The sequence below is a fragment of the Antechinus flavipes genome, chromosome 1 (genome assembly GCF_016432865.1).
Source record: "Antechinus flavipes isolate AdamAnt ecotype Samford, QLD, Australia chromosome 1, AdamAnt_v2, whole genome shotgun sequence".
Lineage (NCBI taxonomy): Eukaryota > Metazoa > Chordata > Mammalia > Dasyuromorphia > Dasyuridae > Antechinus > Antechinus flavipes.
Window position 1 is genome coordinate 259702172 of NC_067398.1, and position 21334 is coordinate 259723505.

A 21334-nucleotide genomic window follows, 5' to 3' on the forward strand; every position below is an offset into this window, starting at 1 on the left:
GCAAGTCTTCTGGACTTTCTGAAGCTTCAGAGTTAAAATAAAGAGTTGACTTTATAGCTAACTTTTTGATATTGTAAGAAAAAAAAAGGACAATTAAATCAAATTCCATTTGATTTTCAATTGCTGGACTATTACAATACATAATATACATGAAAACAATTTGTAAAATATGCATAACGTTAAGAATATACTCTATAGCAATATCTTACAATTCCTTTATGTACCAAAGAAATTCAAAAAAGTAAGCTGAAAATTACAGCTACTCATGACAGAGGCTAATATAATGGCTTGCCAGCATAACTAAAAATTTAAGTTTCAAAATGAAAATAATACAAGAACATCATGTTACCTGCATTAGTTCAGCCCGCACTGGCTGAATGTGATCATAAAGAAAGTCCGGTTGGAGATTATCTACACATAATTCAAGAGTCCGAAGGCCTTGGCTAACCAATGTTTGAGATCCATTAAGAGCCGATACTAAGGGATCCATTAACATTGGGAGATATGGTAGAAGAGAGCTCAGTCGAACTGGTACAGTAAGACACAGTTCCACAAATAAATCTTTCATGTGTTGCTTGTGAAGGCCACTTTGTAACATATTAAGCCCTAGAAAGAGGGAAAAATTTCAAGGTAAAATTAACTTTAAATATTTGGTGAAAAATAATAGCAAGAATTTATATGGCGCTTCAAGATTTTCAAAACAAGATTTTCAATTTACAAATGTAGTCTCATATCATCTTCACAACAATCTTGAGTAGTAATATTCTTATTTTATAGATGAGGAAATGAAGGGAGTTGTGATTTGGTCATATAACTTGGAATGTAGGTCAGAATTTAATTTGCACTGATTTAAACTTAGGTCTTAATTTCAGGTTCAGCACGTTCTACATACTAGGGCAGCTAGGCTTCTCTACAATTCATTAACACTTAACAATGGTTAAGTCCTTAAAATACATACATGTGAAGAAATAAAGAACTGATATAAGAAAACTGGCTCACTAAAACAAAGGATTTACAATAGTAATAGAACAACTGAAGACACAAATAAGAGGAGGATCATTTTAGGCAGTACCTTATCTATCTATTGGATAGTTGGCAGGAGGATCATTTTAGGCAGTACCTTATCTATTTACTGGATAGCTGGCAAAGTGAATTTCTCATATATACAGTTTATAAGTACTTCCCCTACATGTTTAGTGTGAAAAATACTGTATTTGAGGCTCTTTTGAAATAAGGTGAGGAGAGAAGCAAGAGAACACAATGAGAAGCTTAAAACAAATTAGGAAAGACAAGAAAGTAACTTTTTAAAAATACAATCAGTTCATATAGTACAAATCATCTCATAAGCATACAAAAACTTCCTATATATAAACCCAATTAAATATTTGCACAAAGGATTTTCAATTTATCAGCTAATAAATAACATTCAAGTACAAATACAAAGTAACTTATTTCCTTTATTTCTCATTTTGATTCTCTCTTTCCACCTTGGCTGTTTTCTCTGGCTTGGTGTTAAAATCTATAGAAAAAAGTTATAGAAAATCTATAGAAATATAGATTATATAGAGAGAAAATCTATAACAAATCTATAAAAATCTATGGCTCAAAAATGCAACCAACACCTCATTGGGGAAATCAGAACCCTTCTCCTCCCCATCATCAGTTTCTATATAGCCACAACTTATTTCAACAGCCTCATTTTACAGCCTTATATGCCTTTAAACTACTAAATGGAAATCTTCTACAACTTTAAGGGTTTATCAGTTAGAGAAATGAGTAGTTGCCAAAAGAGACAGGAAATTGCTATGTGATTTCATTGGTATACAGACATCCTAATGTGAGAAGCAATACAGAATATCTTCTCTATAAACTCAAATTCCTTAAAACCAACAGAGGTCAACATCTTCTCTGCAATATCACTGAAAATTGTGTAGGATAGAGGAGGGACTTAAACCCAGGTATTCCTAAGCTTCTAGGCCAATTCTCTATCCACTGTACTATGAGAAAAAAGAAATGTGTTGAGAATGAAACGAGTAAAAAGAAGCAAAACAGCTATTCTGACCTTGCAACAAGTTTGGTAAGAGAGGCAAGAATTCCTGATAGAGAAGATCATGGCTTCCCCCACCGATGGAACGAAATAAAGCTCGAAGAAGCAGGAAATAGTTGTAGGGCTCCTTGGCCGTTTGTGCAAGTTCCATAGAACTGTTCACGATCTTGTGCAAGTGAGGCTAAGAAATTTGAGGAAAAGGTTAATAAACAGACAATAAAGAGAAAGGTCAATCAATGGCAGTATCTTTATCTTCATTATCAACATCACCTAGACACAAAGGTTCCATGTAATCCAATTAAGAACAAAAGTTAATTTTGATAAGATTTGTTCCAAATACACCACAGCAATGTAGGAAACAAGGGTGAGAAGGGGAGCATGTCAGGATAGAAGGTAGCTACTTTCATTATCTGAAGTACACCTACATTTATTTCCATTTACAAAAAATGACTACAGTATTATTCCAAATATATATATTTTACCTCAAATTCAGTCAACATCAAACCCAAATATAACCATGATCAGTGATATTTTTCAATCTCTATTTACATGGTTTTTTTCCCCCTTTCAAAGAAATTAAAATCATAAGACAGTCTTGAGCCTTCATTTTTTTCTGACATCTAAAAATTATATTATATGTGTGTGTATATGTATATATGCACACACACACACACACACACACACACACACATTCTCTACAATCAATGAAATGCCTACTATATGCAAGACAATAAAAGTCTCAAAGGGTTTCACACATATCTCATTTGCCTTTTATTTGTTTATGGTCTTGTTACAAAAACCAGAAGTACTGAAGCTGTTAATCTTTGAACACTTCACTAAAAATAAAATTATTTTTAATGCTTTCTGCATATACCTGAGTTATCATTCTTTGAATAATAAAGAGCTCTATTTCTCTTTTAGGCCACAAGTTTCCCTATGAGAAAATGTTTCTCTTTGAACACAGTAGATAATAGTATTTGACTTTAAGAGGAGATATATATTTTACCACAAAGGGAGAAAAATATATTTTGAAAGTGCTTTTATTATGCCTCCTCCAAATCCTCCAAAAGCAGAAAAACTGGTCACTTAGCGTAGGTACAGACTTGGATATTAAGCCTTCAAATTTTTTCCATTTCAATTCTTAACAAGATCTTATAAGATCTGAATTTAAAAGTGCTTAAGATGTTATCCGACATCATGGCACAGTAAAGAAAAGGCTATACCAGCTTTGTGGCCACAAAATTCAAGTCCTGCATCTGACATTCTGTGTGACCATAAACAAGTTACTAAATTTCTCAGGCCCTCTCCAAACAACTCTCCAAAACTAAAAATTACAGGTGAATTGCCAATCTATGTGGTAGAAAAAGTTTCAATCACAACAATCTTCACATTGATGAAATCAAGGATTTGGATCTAAAACAGCAGTAACATTTAAGATTTTATATGCCAGATTCTTATTATACAAGGATATTTAATAACAAAAGAGCTCTTTTCAAATGTTAAAACAGCAGCTTCAAGAAATTCCCCAGAAGTGAAATACTTTAATAATCAACTATGTCTTCAAGTGCCACTTAAGCCAAACTAAGCTTTACCTTCAGCATTTGTTCATTTTCAGCTGCAAAGAGAGAAACTGAACCAAATACCAACTTGAACAGCTTGAGATACAGATTGGAGAGTTCAACATTAGAGCCCATTTCTGGCAGTCGATCAAGGAGATACTCAACAAGAATTGTAGCAAACAGAGCAGAGGTGGTGGGATTTGCCAGGAAAGAATTGGCAACAATCTGTAAATACAAGAAGTTCAAATGATAAAAATAATTCCTTTCCAAGAGAAATTGTAAGACAAAGTAATTAGCTTAAATAAATCAGTGCCATATTGGGGTTCAAAAGAACTAATTACTTTCAAAAAGGAAAAATGAATTATTTGCAAGAAGAATGAAGTATTTCTACAATATTAAAAGCAATGGTTTCAGGTATTTATGTAAGTTTAACTCCCCCTCCCAAAAAATAATTCAACATCTATATACTTAATATCAACAAAAGACATTAACTCAAATCTCTCTGTTGCTTTTAAGGTACATTTCTTTCTAAATTGTACATGGCTTAAAAATAATTTATTGAACTCTGCCCTTTGAAGGAATCTTCAAATATTTTAAAACTAATTTCCAAATTACTTAAAAAGTTATAGTATTTATATTTGGGAGAATACATGAAAATTAGTTTATACCTGAAGGGCATAATTTTTTGAGATTCTTTCCACCATATAAGGGACTGTAGTTTGAAAGATTTCTTTAAATGTTAAAGGATTCATCATTGTGAAGACCCCTGCAAAATGTTCCAACACTTCTTTCTCTTCTTTCATTCTAACTGTCTGACAGTTGGCTACTCGAATATACGTCTGTCCATTTCCTGCTATCTGGACCTAGAACAGGAAAGAAATACATGAGATTTTTATATTACTCATTTGAGAATGAAAATATTTATAACTCAAATGAAAATTATATAACAAACTCTGATCATGATTGTATTTACCAGAAGCACTTCCAATTAAAACCCTAAAACCAAATCTTAATCCTCTAGCTTAACTCTCACTGTAGGGAAAATAGAAAAATTTATGAAAGACTATAATTTTACTAAGTTGTTCACTAGAAAAAGACTAAAATGAAAAGTTACTTCCTCTTAAGAAAAATAAGATTTTCATGAAGAGATTTTAATAAGTGCAATTCTATAATGCTGAAATATATGTTAAGCCCAGTTTATAAAGTGTAAAAATGTATAATTCTATGTGGTGTTATCATTCATAACAGATTAGTTTATCATCATATTACTCACCTGATAAATATCTAAAGCCTGCATGGCATACTTCACAAGTTTTATGTAAATCTGTGTCTCTTTGGGTTGTAACTGTTTGTTGGGAATGAATTGAGCTTCTGGAAAAAAGATTACACGCCAAATTAAAAACCACAAAAAAATTTTAAGGCCTTATTTAGACAAATACTCTATTTTATCTATAATTTAATTAAAGTGCAGAATTACCACCAGGTGCTTTACATGAAGTTATTCCCCATGTAATTGTCTTGACTCCACAAACCAAAGTTTTTACCAAACTCCGACAATCTGTAACTTGGAATGTTTGCTTATCTTCTTTATCCTTTTCTCCTTGTTTCTCAAAAACAGGTACTGGTGCTGGAGCTACAGGTGTGGTAGGGGCTGGTGAAGGTGCAGGAGCAGGTGCTGTGGGACCCGTAGGTACCCCAGGCAAAGCTGCTTCAGCTGCTCCAAGCTCTGACTGAGGTTTACATTTTTTAAAAATTGCAGACAACTGATACCGAGCAATGGTATGAAATTTCAGAACAAAAACCTGAAAAGGGAGGAAATTAATATTATAGTTTCAAAAGAACAAACTTATCTTGAATATAACAAAAGTTAGTTTTCAAATCAAATTGGTCTAGTAGAAGGCAAAAAAATTTCAAAACAACCTAACAAAAGAGATTATTTTGAATCTCTTCAAAAGAAGTAACATGCATTTGATACATAAACCAACTGTTTTTAAAATCTATTTCTAAATATCAAAATATTATATTTACCTGAATATTTACAATATACCTACAAGTATTCCACAAGGTAAACTTAGTAATTTGTTCCTTGAAATACTGGCCAGTAATTATGCCCAAAAAGTTATCTGTGCATACCCTTTGATCCTGCAGTGCTACTACTGGGCTTATACCTCAAAGAAATGCTAAAGAAGGGAAAGGGACCTGTATGTGCCAAAATGTTTGTAGCGGCTAGAAACTGGAAATTGAATGGATGCCCATCAATTAGAGAATGGTTGGGTAAATTGTGGTATATGAATGTTATGGAATATTATTGTTCTGTAAGAAATGACCAGTAGAATGAATACAGAGAGACTTAAATGAACTGATGCTAAGTGAAATGAGCAGAACCAGGAGACCATTATATACCTCAACAACAATACTCTATGAGGATGTATTCTGATGGAAGTGGATTTCTTTGACAAAGAGACCTAACTCAGTTTCAATTGATCAATGATGGACAGAAGCAGCTACACCCAAAGAAAGAACACTGGGAAATGAATGTAAACTGCTTGCATTTTTGTTTTTCTGCCCGGGTTACTTCTACCTTCTGAATCCAACTCTCCCTGTGCAACAAGAGAATTGTTCGGTTCTGCACACATATATTATACCTAGGAGATATTGTGACATATTTAACATATATAGGACTGCTTGCCATCTGGGGGAGGGGGTGGAGGGAAGGAAAAAGTCGGAACAGAAGTGAGTTCAAGGGATAATATTGTAAAAAATTACCCAGGCATGGGTCCTGTCAATAAAAAGTAATTAAAAAAAAAAAGAAAAGAAAAAAGAAATACTGGCCATTAGTGAGATCATTTAAAATCCAACATCTTGGAAGATCTGGGAGCCCTTATTTAAAGATACTTCTTTATAGTTTTGCCCACCTGCATTTTTGATTTCCTTCACAGACTACCTGTACAATATTTCGGAGTCCGATTCTTTTTGTACAGCAAAATAATGGTTTGGACAGTATACTTATTTTGTATTTAATTTATACTCTAATATATTGAACATGTATTGGTCATCCTGCCATCTAAGGGAGAGGGTAGGGGGAAGGAGGGGAAAAACTGGAACAAAAGGTTTGGTAATTGTCAATGCTGTAAAATTACTCATGCGTATAACTTGTAAATAAAAAGCTATTAAAATTAAAAATAAAAAAGATACTTCTTTCATTTAACTTCTTATTAAAAATCCATACCTCTAACATTCTCATTAGAATATCTCTCCCATTTCCATTTTCTTGCTCACTTTTGGAACGGATGCAATCTACTAAGTTTAACAAAAGCTTGCAAGACATAGTCTGGATGCTACTGGGCAATGACTCATCATCAATATTCTTGGCAAACAGCTGGACTGCAAGGGAGAGGTCATTGAGAGGTAAATGCTGACGGACATGATGCACCAAGTCTGCCAGTGTGCTGTATGCAAGTGGCCTAAAAGGGGAAAAAAATTCATTGGTTTTTAGGTCTCTTTTCTGGTGTGCCTTATATTGACATTTATAAATTCCATAATCAATTTGTGCTATCATTTTACCCTAGAAAGAGAACTCACAAGAAGGCTAATGCACCACTGAGATCAAACCTAGAATTTATTTTACAATGCTTTCCATTTTGTGTTTAATAATTTTAAAGATGCCTTTTTTTAAAGCTGGGGTTGTTTTGGGTGTTTTTCCAAACTAGTTTTATAAGTTTTTGTTCAACCACAACACTCCAATGGACACTAGAAATATATAATTAGAATAAGTAAAAACAATTACTGGGCTTCATCATGCATATGCCCAGTTTGTAGCCAAAAAGTAGAATCAGTACATATCAATTAACATTTTTCCCATTCTGTTATACCATAATATTCAGACGATTAAATTCTAAAAAGACTTTGCATATTGCCATAATGCCCCAAGCTACAAAATAACTTTCAATTTGTTCTCCAATAAAAGAATATTTTACAAATTCAAATTCTTCTAAATTCGTTTCAGCAGATGGTCAAAAAGTTCTTCAAACTAAAAACTTTTCCCTCACACTTCATTACTAGGAGCTATGAAAATTCTAAAAGTAACAATTTGTAAATTGCATACGTGAAAATTAAACCAAGCATAAATTTTGAACCCTTGGCTTAACAAAAATAGTAAAACGAAACAAAAAACTAATAACCAAAAGATACTTTTCAAGTGTTCTTCTACGACTTATATTAAGAAAAAAACAACTCTCATTTTTTGTGTTACTTCTATGTCTAGATATATATCAATTGATTATAAAGTAACAACATCCTTTTTAAGAATTCCTGCATTTCTAAATCTAATAGTGATTTTAAGACACAGGCAAATTTAATTTGCAAGTTCCAAAATTGTTAAATACTACAAAAAAGAAATACCACAAACCATTATCATGGGCAAATATCCAACTAGATACCATACAATTAGTTCATACCTCAGAGTCTCTCGAGCAGTGTATCCAGAACCAATTAGTATAGATTCATCGAACAGTTTATCCATACATGGAATGAATTCTAGGACATAAATATTTATTGCACTGATTACCAACAAAACCAATTACAAATTACATTACTTAAACAGTATTTAACTTAATTGTCAATTACATAATCTGCATTTAAAAGAGGAAAGAAAAGAAATACGGCACACACAATTTCATTCTATAAAAATGCTAATTTGCTTAGAGAAGTTGTACTACTAAAACCGTATGCTATTAAAAATACAATTTGAGTATCAGCAAATTCTTTAAAATGAGACAAATTAGTAAGCAAATGCAAATTTATTTTGAAATGCAAAAGTAAAAATAACTTGATATATCATCACCCAAGCTATTTTAAGCATGTGTGAAGTTATTAGTTCACTGTCCTAAGCAATTGTGATACAAAACTTTAAGTGACCAACAAGTGGTACAAACAACAATACTTAAGAAGGACAAGAGAATAATCTATCATCTATTTTTAGTGTAACAACCAGTCAGTCAACAAGCATTTATTAAATGCCTATCATGTGCCAGGCACTGTGCCAAAAAGTGAGAATACAAAAAAAGGCAAAAATATGGTCTCTAATCTCAAGGATTCTCTAGTTCAAGAAGTAAGAACAGAAGCAAAGAGCTCATATATAGCAATCAAAAGAACAAGTATTAAATAATTAATAGTTAAGGAAGTTCAACGAGGGACCTAGAAGAAATTAAGACTAATTAAATGTTGTACAGTGAGCATTATCAGGCAAGGTACAATTTTTACAAATGCACAGACAGGAAATAACTTATTAAGTTTGAGAGAGCTGAAGAGCTTGACAAGAGAGACATATACGTAGAGGTAAATAATATAAAATCAATGTGGAAACTGGAGCCAACTTGTGGAGACTCTTAAATGACAGGCTGAAGCAGTTTTATTTTAACCTAGAATTAACAGAAAGCTCCTCTTCAAAAGAAGCAGAGTGCTTTAGTTGCACCAGATCCTTAGGAAAAGTATTTTCCCAATTACAATAGTTTAGAGAAGGGCTAAATTAGACAAGACCCAATCATGAGGCCATTTCAATAATCTAGGTAAACTGATGATGAAGAAGTGAACTTGGTTCACTTGGCAATGTAAGTGAAAAGAATGGAACAGATGATATGGTGGTAGAATAAACAGAATTTAGCAATTTGTTAGATATGGGAAGTGAAAAAGAAAAAAGAATCAAAGGTTAACTTCTGAGATCCAAACCTAGGCAATTTAGAAAATGATGAAAAACTTCTAAATAATTCATTATTATGAGATTATATAGATTATGAGAAACAACAGAAACGGTATCTTAGTGGCAGATAGTATGCCATAGTAAATAGTCCAGAAAATAAAAGCATGTAAAGTTTTGATAATCCCAAAAAGAAAATATAATTCTGATTTCCACAATTAAATTCACCTGAAGACAGTGATCATGTGACCTTACATTGGAAGAAGTAACTCAAATCATAGGAAAGCTTTTCCAACTATACCCCTCAAGTAAAATAGCTTACAGGAAAAATCAATATTATCTCCTCATCTCTTCTAGCCACTGAATTTATTCATCAACAATGACCCTGCCCTAGTCTACATACTACAATGACCAAATTTTTAACAAGTTTTGTGTTTTCTCCAGCAAGCTGAAGATCTAACATAATAAATTAGTGCTGTTAAAATAGTTATTTTATATCTGAAATACATGTAAACTGAAAGAAAATATACGTACGGCTCCTTAAATCTGTAGTAAGAATATGTTTGGCAGCAATGAGAAGCTCCTTTCTAAGATGTGCAGTTTCTGCTGGGCAATTTGATAATAATTGTAACATTCCTTTTACCATTTGCTGAGAATATTTTGCAACTAAATCCTGCAAAAACAAGAAATTAGGAACAACATGTAATTATACCTTTGTGAAAGGATAATAGGTAAAAAGACATATTCAAAATGCTCTTTATAAATTTAGTTCAAACCAATTCAGTAGACTAACTATACATACACCCTCATATCAGACTTATTAAATATTGGCTCTTTATTAGCTCCAAAAATTAACTTTTAAGTGGTGGTCTGTTAAGTCCTAATGAAATTCTGCAACCCTGAGAGTAGAGACTCTAGAGATTCAATAGATTTTAATCTTTGCTTAAGAGTAATTCTGTGACTTAGAAACAAAAATGACTTGAACTAGAAAATGGTGAAATTATCAAAAGATTTAATTTGGAAGTGCTCTGATTAACTTATTTTGTCTAATTTCCTAAGTAAATTTTATTTCAACAATTTTAAAGTGAACAAATTACAAATGAAAATTCAATTATGTAGGACAATAATGTTTCCCCCCAAAAGTACACTTAAGTTAATTTTTAAAAGATCCTACCAGACATGAATTAAAAATTAAATTTTTTTGTGGAATGGGTTAGAATCAGAATAGTTCCCCCAAAAATTTTAAATTTTGATTTTTTCATTTGATTGAGATTTGTCTTTTTGAAAAATGGGAGACAAAGTAACTCAATGTTCTCTTTTCCCCATAAATCTATTTATTAGTGAATTAAAAGAGATTGCATAAGTAATTACTTTTTAAAAATTAGTAAGATAAAGAATACCTATCCATGAGGATCAGTTAAAACTTGTTTATCATACTTTTCACTTTCTAATACAAACTTTTCTACTACAACACATATACAAAAGATTACCATAGCTAATTCTCCCACACATTTTTGACATACAATTTCAAAACAGTTCTAAATAGTTAAACCTGAAAGTAATTCTATTCTTCCCTTACTTCATTCCAAATTTCATAATACTTTAAAACTAAAATATTTAAACTTACCTGATAAATTCTTATAATATAAGCTAAAAATGACAGTGTTTTAATTTGAGCAGCAATGAAATCAGCATACAATTCCTTATTATATAGTTTATGTTGCCTGGAATAAAATCAAATTGGATTTACTATATTAGACTTTAACTTAAGTGAATTTAGAATTATATAAAAAAAGACTAAAGGCTATTATACGCAAAAACATGTTTAATTTTCACAAAGAGAAACAAATCAGCAGAAACTTAAATTTACACACTACATCATACTTCATTTTAGTGAACAGAAATTTCATTTTGAATCCTATACTTAACCCTGGGCTCCTTTTCTACAAATGAAATAGTACTGAAACCAACACACTACAATCAACAAAATGGACTGAGAAGGCCTTTAAAGGTGACTGACAAAGTCAAACAATCTGATTTAATCCTTTGACTACTATCATCAATAATGATGGTTTGCTCATGGAATACATTTACAAAATTTTAAGTTCACAAGAACTCTGGCTACATAATATGCTTTTTTCCATAAATTTGAAATCAAGAAATTACCATTATAACAAAATAGTTTTAAAAGATTTTAAAATTTATGTTTACCAAACTTCTTCACAAATTTGTCTCAAGTTTTGTGTTCATATTATTATTTAATGGCAAAATCCAAGAGTATAATATTATTCTTAATTATCAATGCAAATTCAAATATTTCATTATTCTAAACAAATCTCACCTGGCTTGGGCAGATACCTGAATTATAATAGTATTCATTATCAATGGCACAAATTCAGCAACCACATTGTGAATGTTCAGTTTGTAGAGCTAAAAACAACAAACAAATGTTAGATACACAAGTTTCTGATTTTTTAATGTCATTTAGATCACACATAACAAAAGCACACACTCTCAAATTAGAACATCTCAGAAAATACACGATATATAAAAATAATATGTAGGTTGTAGATTAGGCCTAAGTTAGGATTGGCTGGGGCTTCAGGTTCTGAAATGGAATAAAATGATATATTCACAATCCATATCTAAGAGTTAACAAAACGTATGTGGAAAGGATACAAAAGATGTTTAATAAGGACAAAGCACAGATTCACCTGAGTGCACTCCACTTCTCCACTCATGGGATGGCTTTTGTACTCAGGTCACCAAAAGATTGGGCCTAAGCCTTAACCCACTAAGTCAACTGAGTCTTAAGCAGAATTTCTATATCTTTTAAGAAAAAACTATATGAAGTCATGTAAGGATAGTTGTTTTTTTCTTAAAAGATATCGAAACTCTGCATAATTGATGTTATATGCTTGCTTTCTCAATGGGTATGTGAGGGTCTAGAGGAAGAAAGAATTTGGAACTCGAAATTTTAAAATATGAATGTTTAAAAATAAAGAGAATTAGATCAAAAAAATAAAATAAAAATTATTTTAACTCATAGAATAGATATTGCTTCTACCATAAGATGGCTATATGAAATTAGCTTTGTTATATTTGACATTTACTTTAACACAAATACCAGGTCAATATAGTGCTTCTTTTCTTCATGGCACCTAACACTTCACTTAATCTTGTAAGTAAAGGAAGGTAAGTAACAACCAGCACTTCTAGCAGGAAGTACCCTTAGGAGATGTGCTCAACAACTCGAACAATCTTGAACAAAGAATGCTTCTTTGTAGTCTCTTCAATATGTTCAAAATGAGACTAATTTAGGTTACATCCAAAGTCTGATTTCCTGTTATCCTTTCTGCTCTTTCCCAGGACTCTGCTTTCTACCTTCAAGCAACCTTTCCCAATCCCCAAGTCCCCCAAACTCTCTGTCTCTGTCTTTCTCCCTCCCTCTGTTTCTCTCTCTCTCTCTCTCTCTCTCTCTCTCTCTCTCTCTCTCTCTCTCTCTCTCACACACACACACACACACACACACACACACACACACACACACTCCTCTCTCTCCCACCACTCTGTCTTCTCTTCTCTCTCCCTTTCTCTCTCTCTCCTTCACCTTATTCTCTTCCCTCACCCTATTCTATCTTTGATTCATATTTTGGATCTTTCTCCCAAATCCAAAACAAATCTGCTTCCCCCAAAAAAGTTTAGATGGTACTTGCATGTCACTAAATACTGTTTTCCTAGGATAGATACAATTTTAATTACTGAAATTAAAACCACAATATGCAACACATACCACAAGATGCAATAAACATACCTGATACATTAAAACAACAATTATGGGCAATTCAGCCAACACTTTCAAGGAAAGAGACCCTCTAGGAATTATAGAATGCTACGAGACAAAAAACCATGTGGAATTAGGTTATTATTTTGAAGCAAAAAAATAAAAACAGATATAGTGATAATTACCCAGAAGTAGTCAATTATTAACTACTTTTTGTTAAAAAGATTGTGAACTATTATTAAAATGCAAAGTACACCTAACAATCATTCTGTATTTTCAAAACTTATTGATATTTTCAAAGCAGACATTCAGTTTAAAAAGAGAAAGCTTGAGGATATTTATAGAATAATTTCAATCCCTTAGAAAAATTCTTAATATATAAAGTCTTAATTGTTGGAATCTTTACAAACTGCTAGCTCATTAGAGTTGATAGATTGTTGATCTGATCTTACAAGAAAGAAGATGTTTTGGGCCAGAACCTGAAACAAGGTACTAAGTAGAATTAGCACAATGCTTGTGTTTACACCTTTACTCATCGAAGTTCACAAGTATGCCAGATTCACAAAGTAAACTTTGTAACTTTGTGAGTTCACACCTCCCTTAAAGCTCTTAGGGCCAGAGAGCACTATGAGAGAAAAACCCATAATCCCTCTCTCTCGTATCCCACAATTCCTCCCTCTTATATAAAAGAAACAGACAAAGGCTCTCGGGGAGATTTCAGTGGAATTACACCAGAAGCCCTCTCTCCGAGGCAAGAAAGGATATTTTCCACTTGGCTGGCTGGTGATGGAAGAAGAGTTTTCAGAGAAAGAAGCTATGAGTCGAGAGTTCAGCGGACAACCAGATTCATCTTCATCTCACACCACTGTGGTTGGTGGCGAGGCTCCTGCACTTTCTTTATTGTTTCCCTTCTAATCTTGTCTGCATTTGTTTTGTTTGTACACAAACTTTTCAATTTGATATAACCCAAATTTTCTATTTTGTGGTCAATAGAGATCTCTTCTTTGGTCATAAATTCCTCCCTCTTCCACAGGTCTGAGAGGCAAACTATCCTATGCTCTTCCAATTTATTTATAATCTCATTCTTTATCCCTAGGTCATGAACCCATTTTGACCTTATCTTGGTGTACGGTGTTAAGTGTGGGTCAATGCCTAGTTTCTGCCATACTGATTTCCAATTTTCCAAGCAATTTTTGTCAAATAATGTGTTTTTATCCCCAAAACTGGGGTCTTTGGGTTTGTCAAACACTATATTAAAGTTATTGGCTGTTTTGTCCTTTGCTTCTGCCTCTGCTTTCTTCAGCCTTCAATCCAGCTCCAAGTTGAATCTGCCTTGCCTCTGAGAGAGGGCTTCTGGCTCTCAATCTACCAAAGTGCTCTGTGTCTGCACCAGAGTGCTCCTCTCCAATCCAGCTGAACTCTCTTCCGCCACCAGCCAGCCAAGTGGAGAATATTCTCGAATGAATCATTCTTCACTGGCTTATATCTGACTCTTCTGAGAGAATGGGATTATGGGTTTTCTCCCATAGTGTTCTCTGGCTCTAAGAGCTTTAAGGGAGGTGTGAATTCACAAAGTTACAAAGTTTACTTTGTGAATCTGGCATACTTGTGAACTCCAATGAGTAAAGGTGTAAACACAAGCATTGTACTAATTTGTTCTACTTAGTATCTTGTTTCAGGTTCTGGCCCAAAACATCTCCTTGTAAGATCAGATCAGCAATCTATCAACTCTAATGAGTTAGCAGTTTGTCAAGATTCCAACACTTAATATCTAAAATTTTCTTTAAAAAAGATGAATAAAAAAAAATATCAACATAAATCCAGCCAGAAATCTAAATTCACATAGTAAGTTTATTCAAAGAATTTCAAAGTACTTCTTTTAGCTGCCTACTTTTATCCTCAAAGGGAATTAAGAGATTTTGCCCAATTATCCCAGTGATATAGGTAAGGAATAGAATATATCATTTTAGGTTTATGGATGAAACTGCAATACACTTAATGTTAAAAACATAATTCAAATCTATATACTATTACATAATTTATTTTTCATTTCTTTTCATGAATGACTTCCATTTTAAAGTGAATAAAAGTATCAGTAATAATAGTTACTGCTTTGGGTTGGGCTAGTGAGGACTGTGCAGAAATCCAGTTTTCCTCTTCAAATACATATAAACCAAAAAGGGGGGAGTGGAGAAGGGGGAACTTACTGTTCTTGTCTCACTGTCATCACGTTCAGGATTTACTTTCACAGCAAGTGTTGTAATCATACCAACCATTTCTGGGGAAGGAACTGTGTTATCTGGGATCACTTGGGGATTTTCAAAATAACGATTCTAGAGATGGAAGAGAAATCAGTTCTCATTTCTCTAAATCAAAACAAAATTTCATTCAATACTTCTAAAATTCTATGCAAAAAAAGTGTATAAGCAAAGCAAAGCAACTGCTGAAAGCAATCAAAATCTACATATTTTCAAGTTACTTATTACAAGAATGCTTATGGATTAAATAAGTGTGATATTTTTGAATTCTCTACAATAAAGAATAGTAGCCCAAATTGGACTATATTACATTTTGCTCTATAAATGAGATCTTAGGCCATAAGATAATTGAGAATATAAAAGAATACAAAGCCATGTAAACTTCCTGAATATTTCCTAGTTAATAATAAACTACAATGTAAACTATCTACATAAAAAGATTCCAAGATTATAGTAGCAGTTTTACATTTTGTTAGAACCCAAAAAATTTACTTTATGGTTAGAAGCATCCAAAATCTGGTGCTACCAAATATTTCCACTCTCTTTATCAAAATAGACCTTGAGTGGTAACTATAGTAAAAGATTTTTATTTTAAAAGGAGAGTAGAGAAAAAAGTCCAAGAAAAATAATATTATGCGGGAAAAAAAGTTAACCAACTAGAAAAGGAGATACAGAGTCTTAAACATAAAATAACTCTTTGAAAATTAGAATTGGGCAAGGGGAAATTAGTGAAGGTATAAGAGACCAAAAAATAACAAGAGAGAATATAAAGAATGAAGATATAGAACATAATGTGAAATATCAGGTCTGGAGAACAGATCAAGAAGAGAAAATTTACAAATAATTGAACTACCTGAAAGCTGTGACCAAAACAGAACCTTGATACAATAATCCCCCAAAAAATTGTCCTGGAGTGATAGTACATGAGAGAAAAGTAGACATAGAAAAAAATCCACCACCAATCGCCATCTCAAAGAGATCCTTTGTAGAAAACACATAGGTATATTATTGCCAAATTTTGAAATTCCCAGATCAAAGAGAAAATGTTGCAAGAAAAAAAAATTCAGATATGCAGGAGCTACAATTAGAATTTTATAGGAGTTATTAGCAGCCACAGTAAAAGACCATAGGTCCTAGAATCATATATACCAGTAATGAAAAAAAAACCTAGGCCTGTGGCCAAAAAAATCATATCCTGCAAAATTATGTATAATATCAAATGAGAAAAAAAAATAATATTCATTTAATTTTCAGATTTTCAGGATTTTTTATCAGCCAAACCCAAATTCTATAGAAAATTTAATATGTAAGATCAACGATCAATTTCAAGGAACTTAACATGGACAAATTGTTTATGCTTTTTATTTGAAAATGTATACCATATGTTTAAGATTGACATCTGCAATAAGGTAGCTGAAAAGAAAGACTGAGGCAGAGTTAAGGTAAAAATTGTAATTATGTTATATAAATGAAGTACAAAGGAAGAATATAACAAAGGCATTAAAGGGAGGAGGAGTGTTAAGACCAAGTTAGCACCCTGGATACCTTAGAATCAGCTGGAACCAGGATAAGCAAAAGTCCTTGGTCTTTATTCTTGGTCTTTAGGGGTAGAAGTGAACTGGATGGACACAGGATCTCCACGACCTCCCTTCTCCTTATATACCGCCAAGGTGTCTCTGGCTTGTCTTTCTCCACCCCCTAATCCTTCCCATAATTCTCTGTATACACCAAAAGATCAAGCCAGCACAGAATAGTGGGAAGGGCCATTTTCCAAGCATATGCTAATAGAGTATTATCCAATCGGTAATTAGCCTTAAGTGCTCCTTTGCCTGATTCCAGTGCACCTACTCAGAGTTTCAGACCTTTACAGAGGATGGCTTATGGTTCTTTGAAAATCTACTCACATAGGGAATGGGTTAAATAGGAAACAATATCCATATATCATGAAGTATCTAATACCCTCCAAAATCTATAAAGAAATAAGGAGGAAGGGATAGGCAAAGGGGAAAGCAAAAGGTGGGGAAAGACAGAAAGGGAATAATGGGTGGGAGAAGGTTAAGTAATGTCAAGACAAGTTAAAGAAGAGAATAAGAGGGAAAAAAAAGAAAAGTCAATTTTTAATCCATTAAGGAATGACAGCAATCTAATTTGTATTTCAAACTAAATATAGCAAGTTTAAGAGTAGCTATAACAAACTATGAAAGACTTCATAAATGACATAATTTAGAACTTGAAGGTACTTAACAAGAATACCAAGACTGTGATAAAACCATGCAGCAATGCTTCCTCCCCTCCCAAAACTTTGTAAAAATATGAATTCTAGACATACCACTACTTTTGGAAGCTCCTTGTATATCTGTTTCACAAAGTCCAAAAAATGATGAATCTAAAAGCATTCATAATAAAAAGATTTTTAATATGTAACGTAAACTAACACATTTAATAATTTTTAAAATATACCTCTCTGTGGTTTCATTAATTTAACTGTTCTAAAACTAATATATTAGAATTTATTAACTTATTTCACACAATGTTCAAAACAAATCCTCTGCCAGAAATCCACTGAAATTTTCTACCCTATATTTACAAAATTTTCACTTAAAAGAAACATTTCTCTCAAATAAGCAGGAAAACATATATATGATTACCCAAATTAGAGCACACTGAAATTAATCCACAAATGCTCACAAAATAAAAACTTACTTCTTGTGTGATTGTTGGACGGAACTGTTTGTGCAACTCAATAATTATCCTTAGACAAATAAGCACATTTTCTTCATTTTCAGTCTAAAAATAAAAGGTTTTTAAAATGAAATGTACTTTACATAAGTTTTACTCCATTTCAAATCTACAGACTATAAAAACTATTTCCCAACAATTCCATTCCAAAAACATCTGACTTAACCAAAAAATGTTTAATTGAGAGAACAAGATTTATAAGGTCCAGAGCACTGAGTGAGTGGTTGCCCTGATTCAAATAAAGACTAATCATATGTTGTCAGAGTAAATATATTAACTGAAAAAAAATAATAATTCAGAGACTAAGATTTAAGAAAAGCCAACACTTTTTAAAACTCGATGGAAAAGATCCTGAAAATGGTACCCGCAAAATTAAATTTAAATTCCATGTGAAACAATTCAAGATCCTATATAACAAAATGTTTAAAAAAGCCAGTAAATAGCATTACTCTAAATGACAGATAAAAATGAAAATCAAAGGAGAAAGTGCATATCCTCTGTTTCTCAATCATCATCTCTTCAAAGTAAGCCATTATAACCATAAAGTTCTATAAAGGTTCTATAACCATAAAGACTAAGAAATAAGATCTTGGAAGTTTTTGAAAGTTCTTTCAGTATTCTGTCAATTGTATTTTTTTCTTAAAAGATTATATAGATAGGACTGCTTGCCATCTAGAGGAAGGGGTGGAGGGAGGGAGGGGATAAATCAGAACAGAAACGAGTACAAGGGATAATGTTGTAAAAAAAAAATTACCCTGGCATGGATTCTGTCAATATAAAGTAATTATTAAATAAAAATTAAAATAAATAAATAAATAAAAGATTATATAGATCTTAACTTCCCATATCAATTACACTCATCTCCCTTCTTTAAAAAGAAGAAAATATTAAAGTCTTCACTAAATATGATTAAGCAAACAGAATTCTTTTTCACGCAGTTACCTCCAGGAATCGAAACATCACAGACAAAACATTTTTGGTATGAGGACGAAGATGTTCATTTGTTGGTATTCTATGAATTATCTCAAGAACTAGTTTCCGCAATTGCTAAAGAGAAAAGGAAAAAAATGAACACTTGGAAAAAAATTTTTGATAATAATTAAGAGTGAAACCTCACATTCCCTGAAGAAACAGCCATTCTGGAAGAACCAATCTATACATTTACACCTGTCAGTCTTATTACTTTAAAATGGATGTGATTATAGCAGGATTTATGAATCATTTTCTATATAATCTAAAGACATGAATTATAAAATCCCCACTTGAAATGTTTCTATTCTTTAATCTCTAAAAATAAATTAACAAAGCTACAATTTCTCTTTACTCAAAATTTTTTCACTAAGTAAAATTTCACAACCCATCAGCAGTTCAAACAGGACAAAATATGGGAAGTGTGGTACAGTGTTAAAAAAAAAAAAAAAAAAACCATTACACAAGGAGGCAAAGAATTTTGGCTTTTTGTCTCAGCTCCCACTGGGCATCCATGAGCATGGTACTTCTCTGGTTTGGACCTCAATTTCTAAATCAATGTCTCACTGATATTCTAGGATCATGAATTTGTGATTTTGATTTAGAGTAATTGGACAGGGAAGCAGAAGAGTAGAGATGATGTCTACATTTAGCATCTGACACACTTCTTCTTCCTGTTTCCAATCCTTTAAATAACTGATCAGAGGCACCAAAAATAATATTAATATTGAAAGAATAAGAATGGATTCAGTGATGAGGCATTTCAGGAACTATAAATTTCATGCTTTCAAAGCCATCTAAGATCAAAAGTTTGGGGGCATCCCAAAATTTAAAAGTATATATCAATATAATTGTTTTCATCCAGAGCACAGTACTTGAACTGTTTCAATAAATAAATTTTTTACAATGTGATGACTCATACTTGAAATAACCTAAGTGTATATCTTTAACCAATGACCAGTCATTTATCAATCTATTCAAGGAACAGTGACAGAGTAGCTACTATATGCAAGGCACTACATTGGTCTAGTGTTAACAACTAAAAAGGATCACTTCTACCTCAAAACTTAGTGGAGCAGGAAAGGGCACTTTTTTTTTTTTTTTTAGTACAAACTATTCACTTTATTCTTTCTAGCATAAAAACCCAGTTTTATAGATGGGCAGCCTATTCCTGAAGGAGTCCTGAAATACCAAAGATCCCAGACGAGTGGAGGAGGCAAGAAGGAATAGCTCCCACTGCCCCTCTCAGCTACCATGTATCTCATTAGGATTGAAAGCCCTAAGGAGAAAACTCATTGTTTCACTACTACAGCATGATAACATTGCTAATCTCAAAGGAAGAAAACAGGCAAATGGGTTACTTCCCCTACAAAAAATGGTCTAGGGTCAATAAAAAAATGTTTTATGGACTTGAGTTAATTTCAAGATTGATGACAGGTTTTTGTTAGTAAATGGAAACATATTTGGCATCTGCATTTTAAAACAAGAAAACGAGTCTTTCATGGCACGGGAACAGCATGAGCAAAGCCATGGAGGTAAGAAAGACTAAGATGTGTTTGGGGAATGGCTAATAGTCCCAGTGTGGCTGAAGTGAAGGAGAAAAGCATGATTATAAGCCTGAAAACTGGGCTGGAGCCAAACTGTGAAAGGTTTTGAATCCCAAGCTAAGGAGCTTGGGGGTTTTTTTCAGGCAGGCAAAGGAAAACTACAAATGATATCTAAAAAGGACAATTATTTGATCAAAACTGCGCATGAAGATGATTCTGGCAACAATGCCTAGACAATGCATAGAGGAGAGATTAAAAATCAACCAATTTAATTTGCCATTGATAATCTAGGTAAAGTCACAATAATAATTTAGTGAATAATTACAATAAAAAAGAGAGAAAGGGAGAGAAGAAAAAAAGACAACATGCATTCACCAAAGCACATGGGCAAATTATATAAGAAAATTCTATCAACTAAACAGTAATGTTATCTTCAACAAAAAAATTCTCACTGATTTTTAAGCTATATCATGAACTTTCTATTTGTGTAGTCTTTTTAAGAAATGAGTTCTTTCTTTCTTTTTTAGTAGGATAACTAATATTTTAAAGAAATTACCTGTGCTGGTTTCTCTTGCAGAAACTGAACTTCTCCATCTTGTAGAAATGTAAGAAATCGAGGAATAATATGCTCTAGGAATGTAGAATACTGAGGGGATGACGTTACATTCTATTTTCAAAAAAAAAGGATACATTTTTAACAGTTATTTCTATTTTAAAATTTACAGAAATAATCATT

The 21334-nt window shown here is 32.5% G+C and overlaps 1 protein-coding gene across 1 annotated transcript in view; it reads right to left on the reverse strand.

The window, feature by feature from the left end:
- The window catches only part of TRRAP (transformation/transcription domain associated protein), a 137914-nt gene that overhangs the window by 106365 nt on the left and 10215 nt on the right, over positions 1 to 21334 (reverse strand). The window contains 17 exon segments of the mRNA XM_052000683.1: positions 350 to 606; positions 2063 to 2228; positions 3640 to 3831; positions 4275 to 4469; positions 4880 to 4977; positions 5084 to 5408; positions 6836 to 7070; positions 8064 to 8142; positions 9836 to 9974; positions 10929 to 11025; positions 11643 to 11731; positions 13116 to 13193; positions 15293 to 15418; positions 17673 to 17729; positions 18047 to 18130; positions 19025 to 19129; positions 21155 to 21265. Of these exon segments, the coding sequence (XP_051856643.1) occupies positions 350 to 606; positions 2063 to 2228; positions 3640 to 3831; positions 4275 to 4469; positions 4880 to 4977; positions 5084 to 5408; positions 6836 to 7070; positions 8064 to 8142; positions 9836 to 9974; positions 10929 to 11025; positions 11643 to 11731; positions 13116 to 13193; positions 15293 to 15418; positions 17673 to 17729; positions 18047 to 18130; positions 19025 to 19129; positions 21155 to 21265 (2433 nt within the window).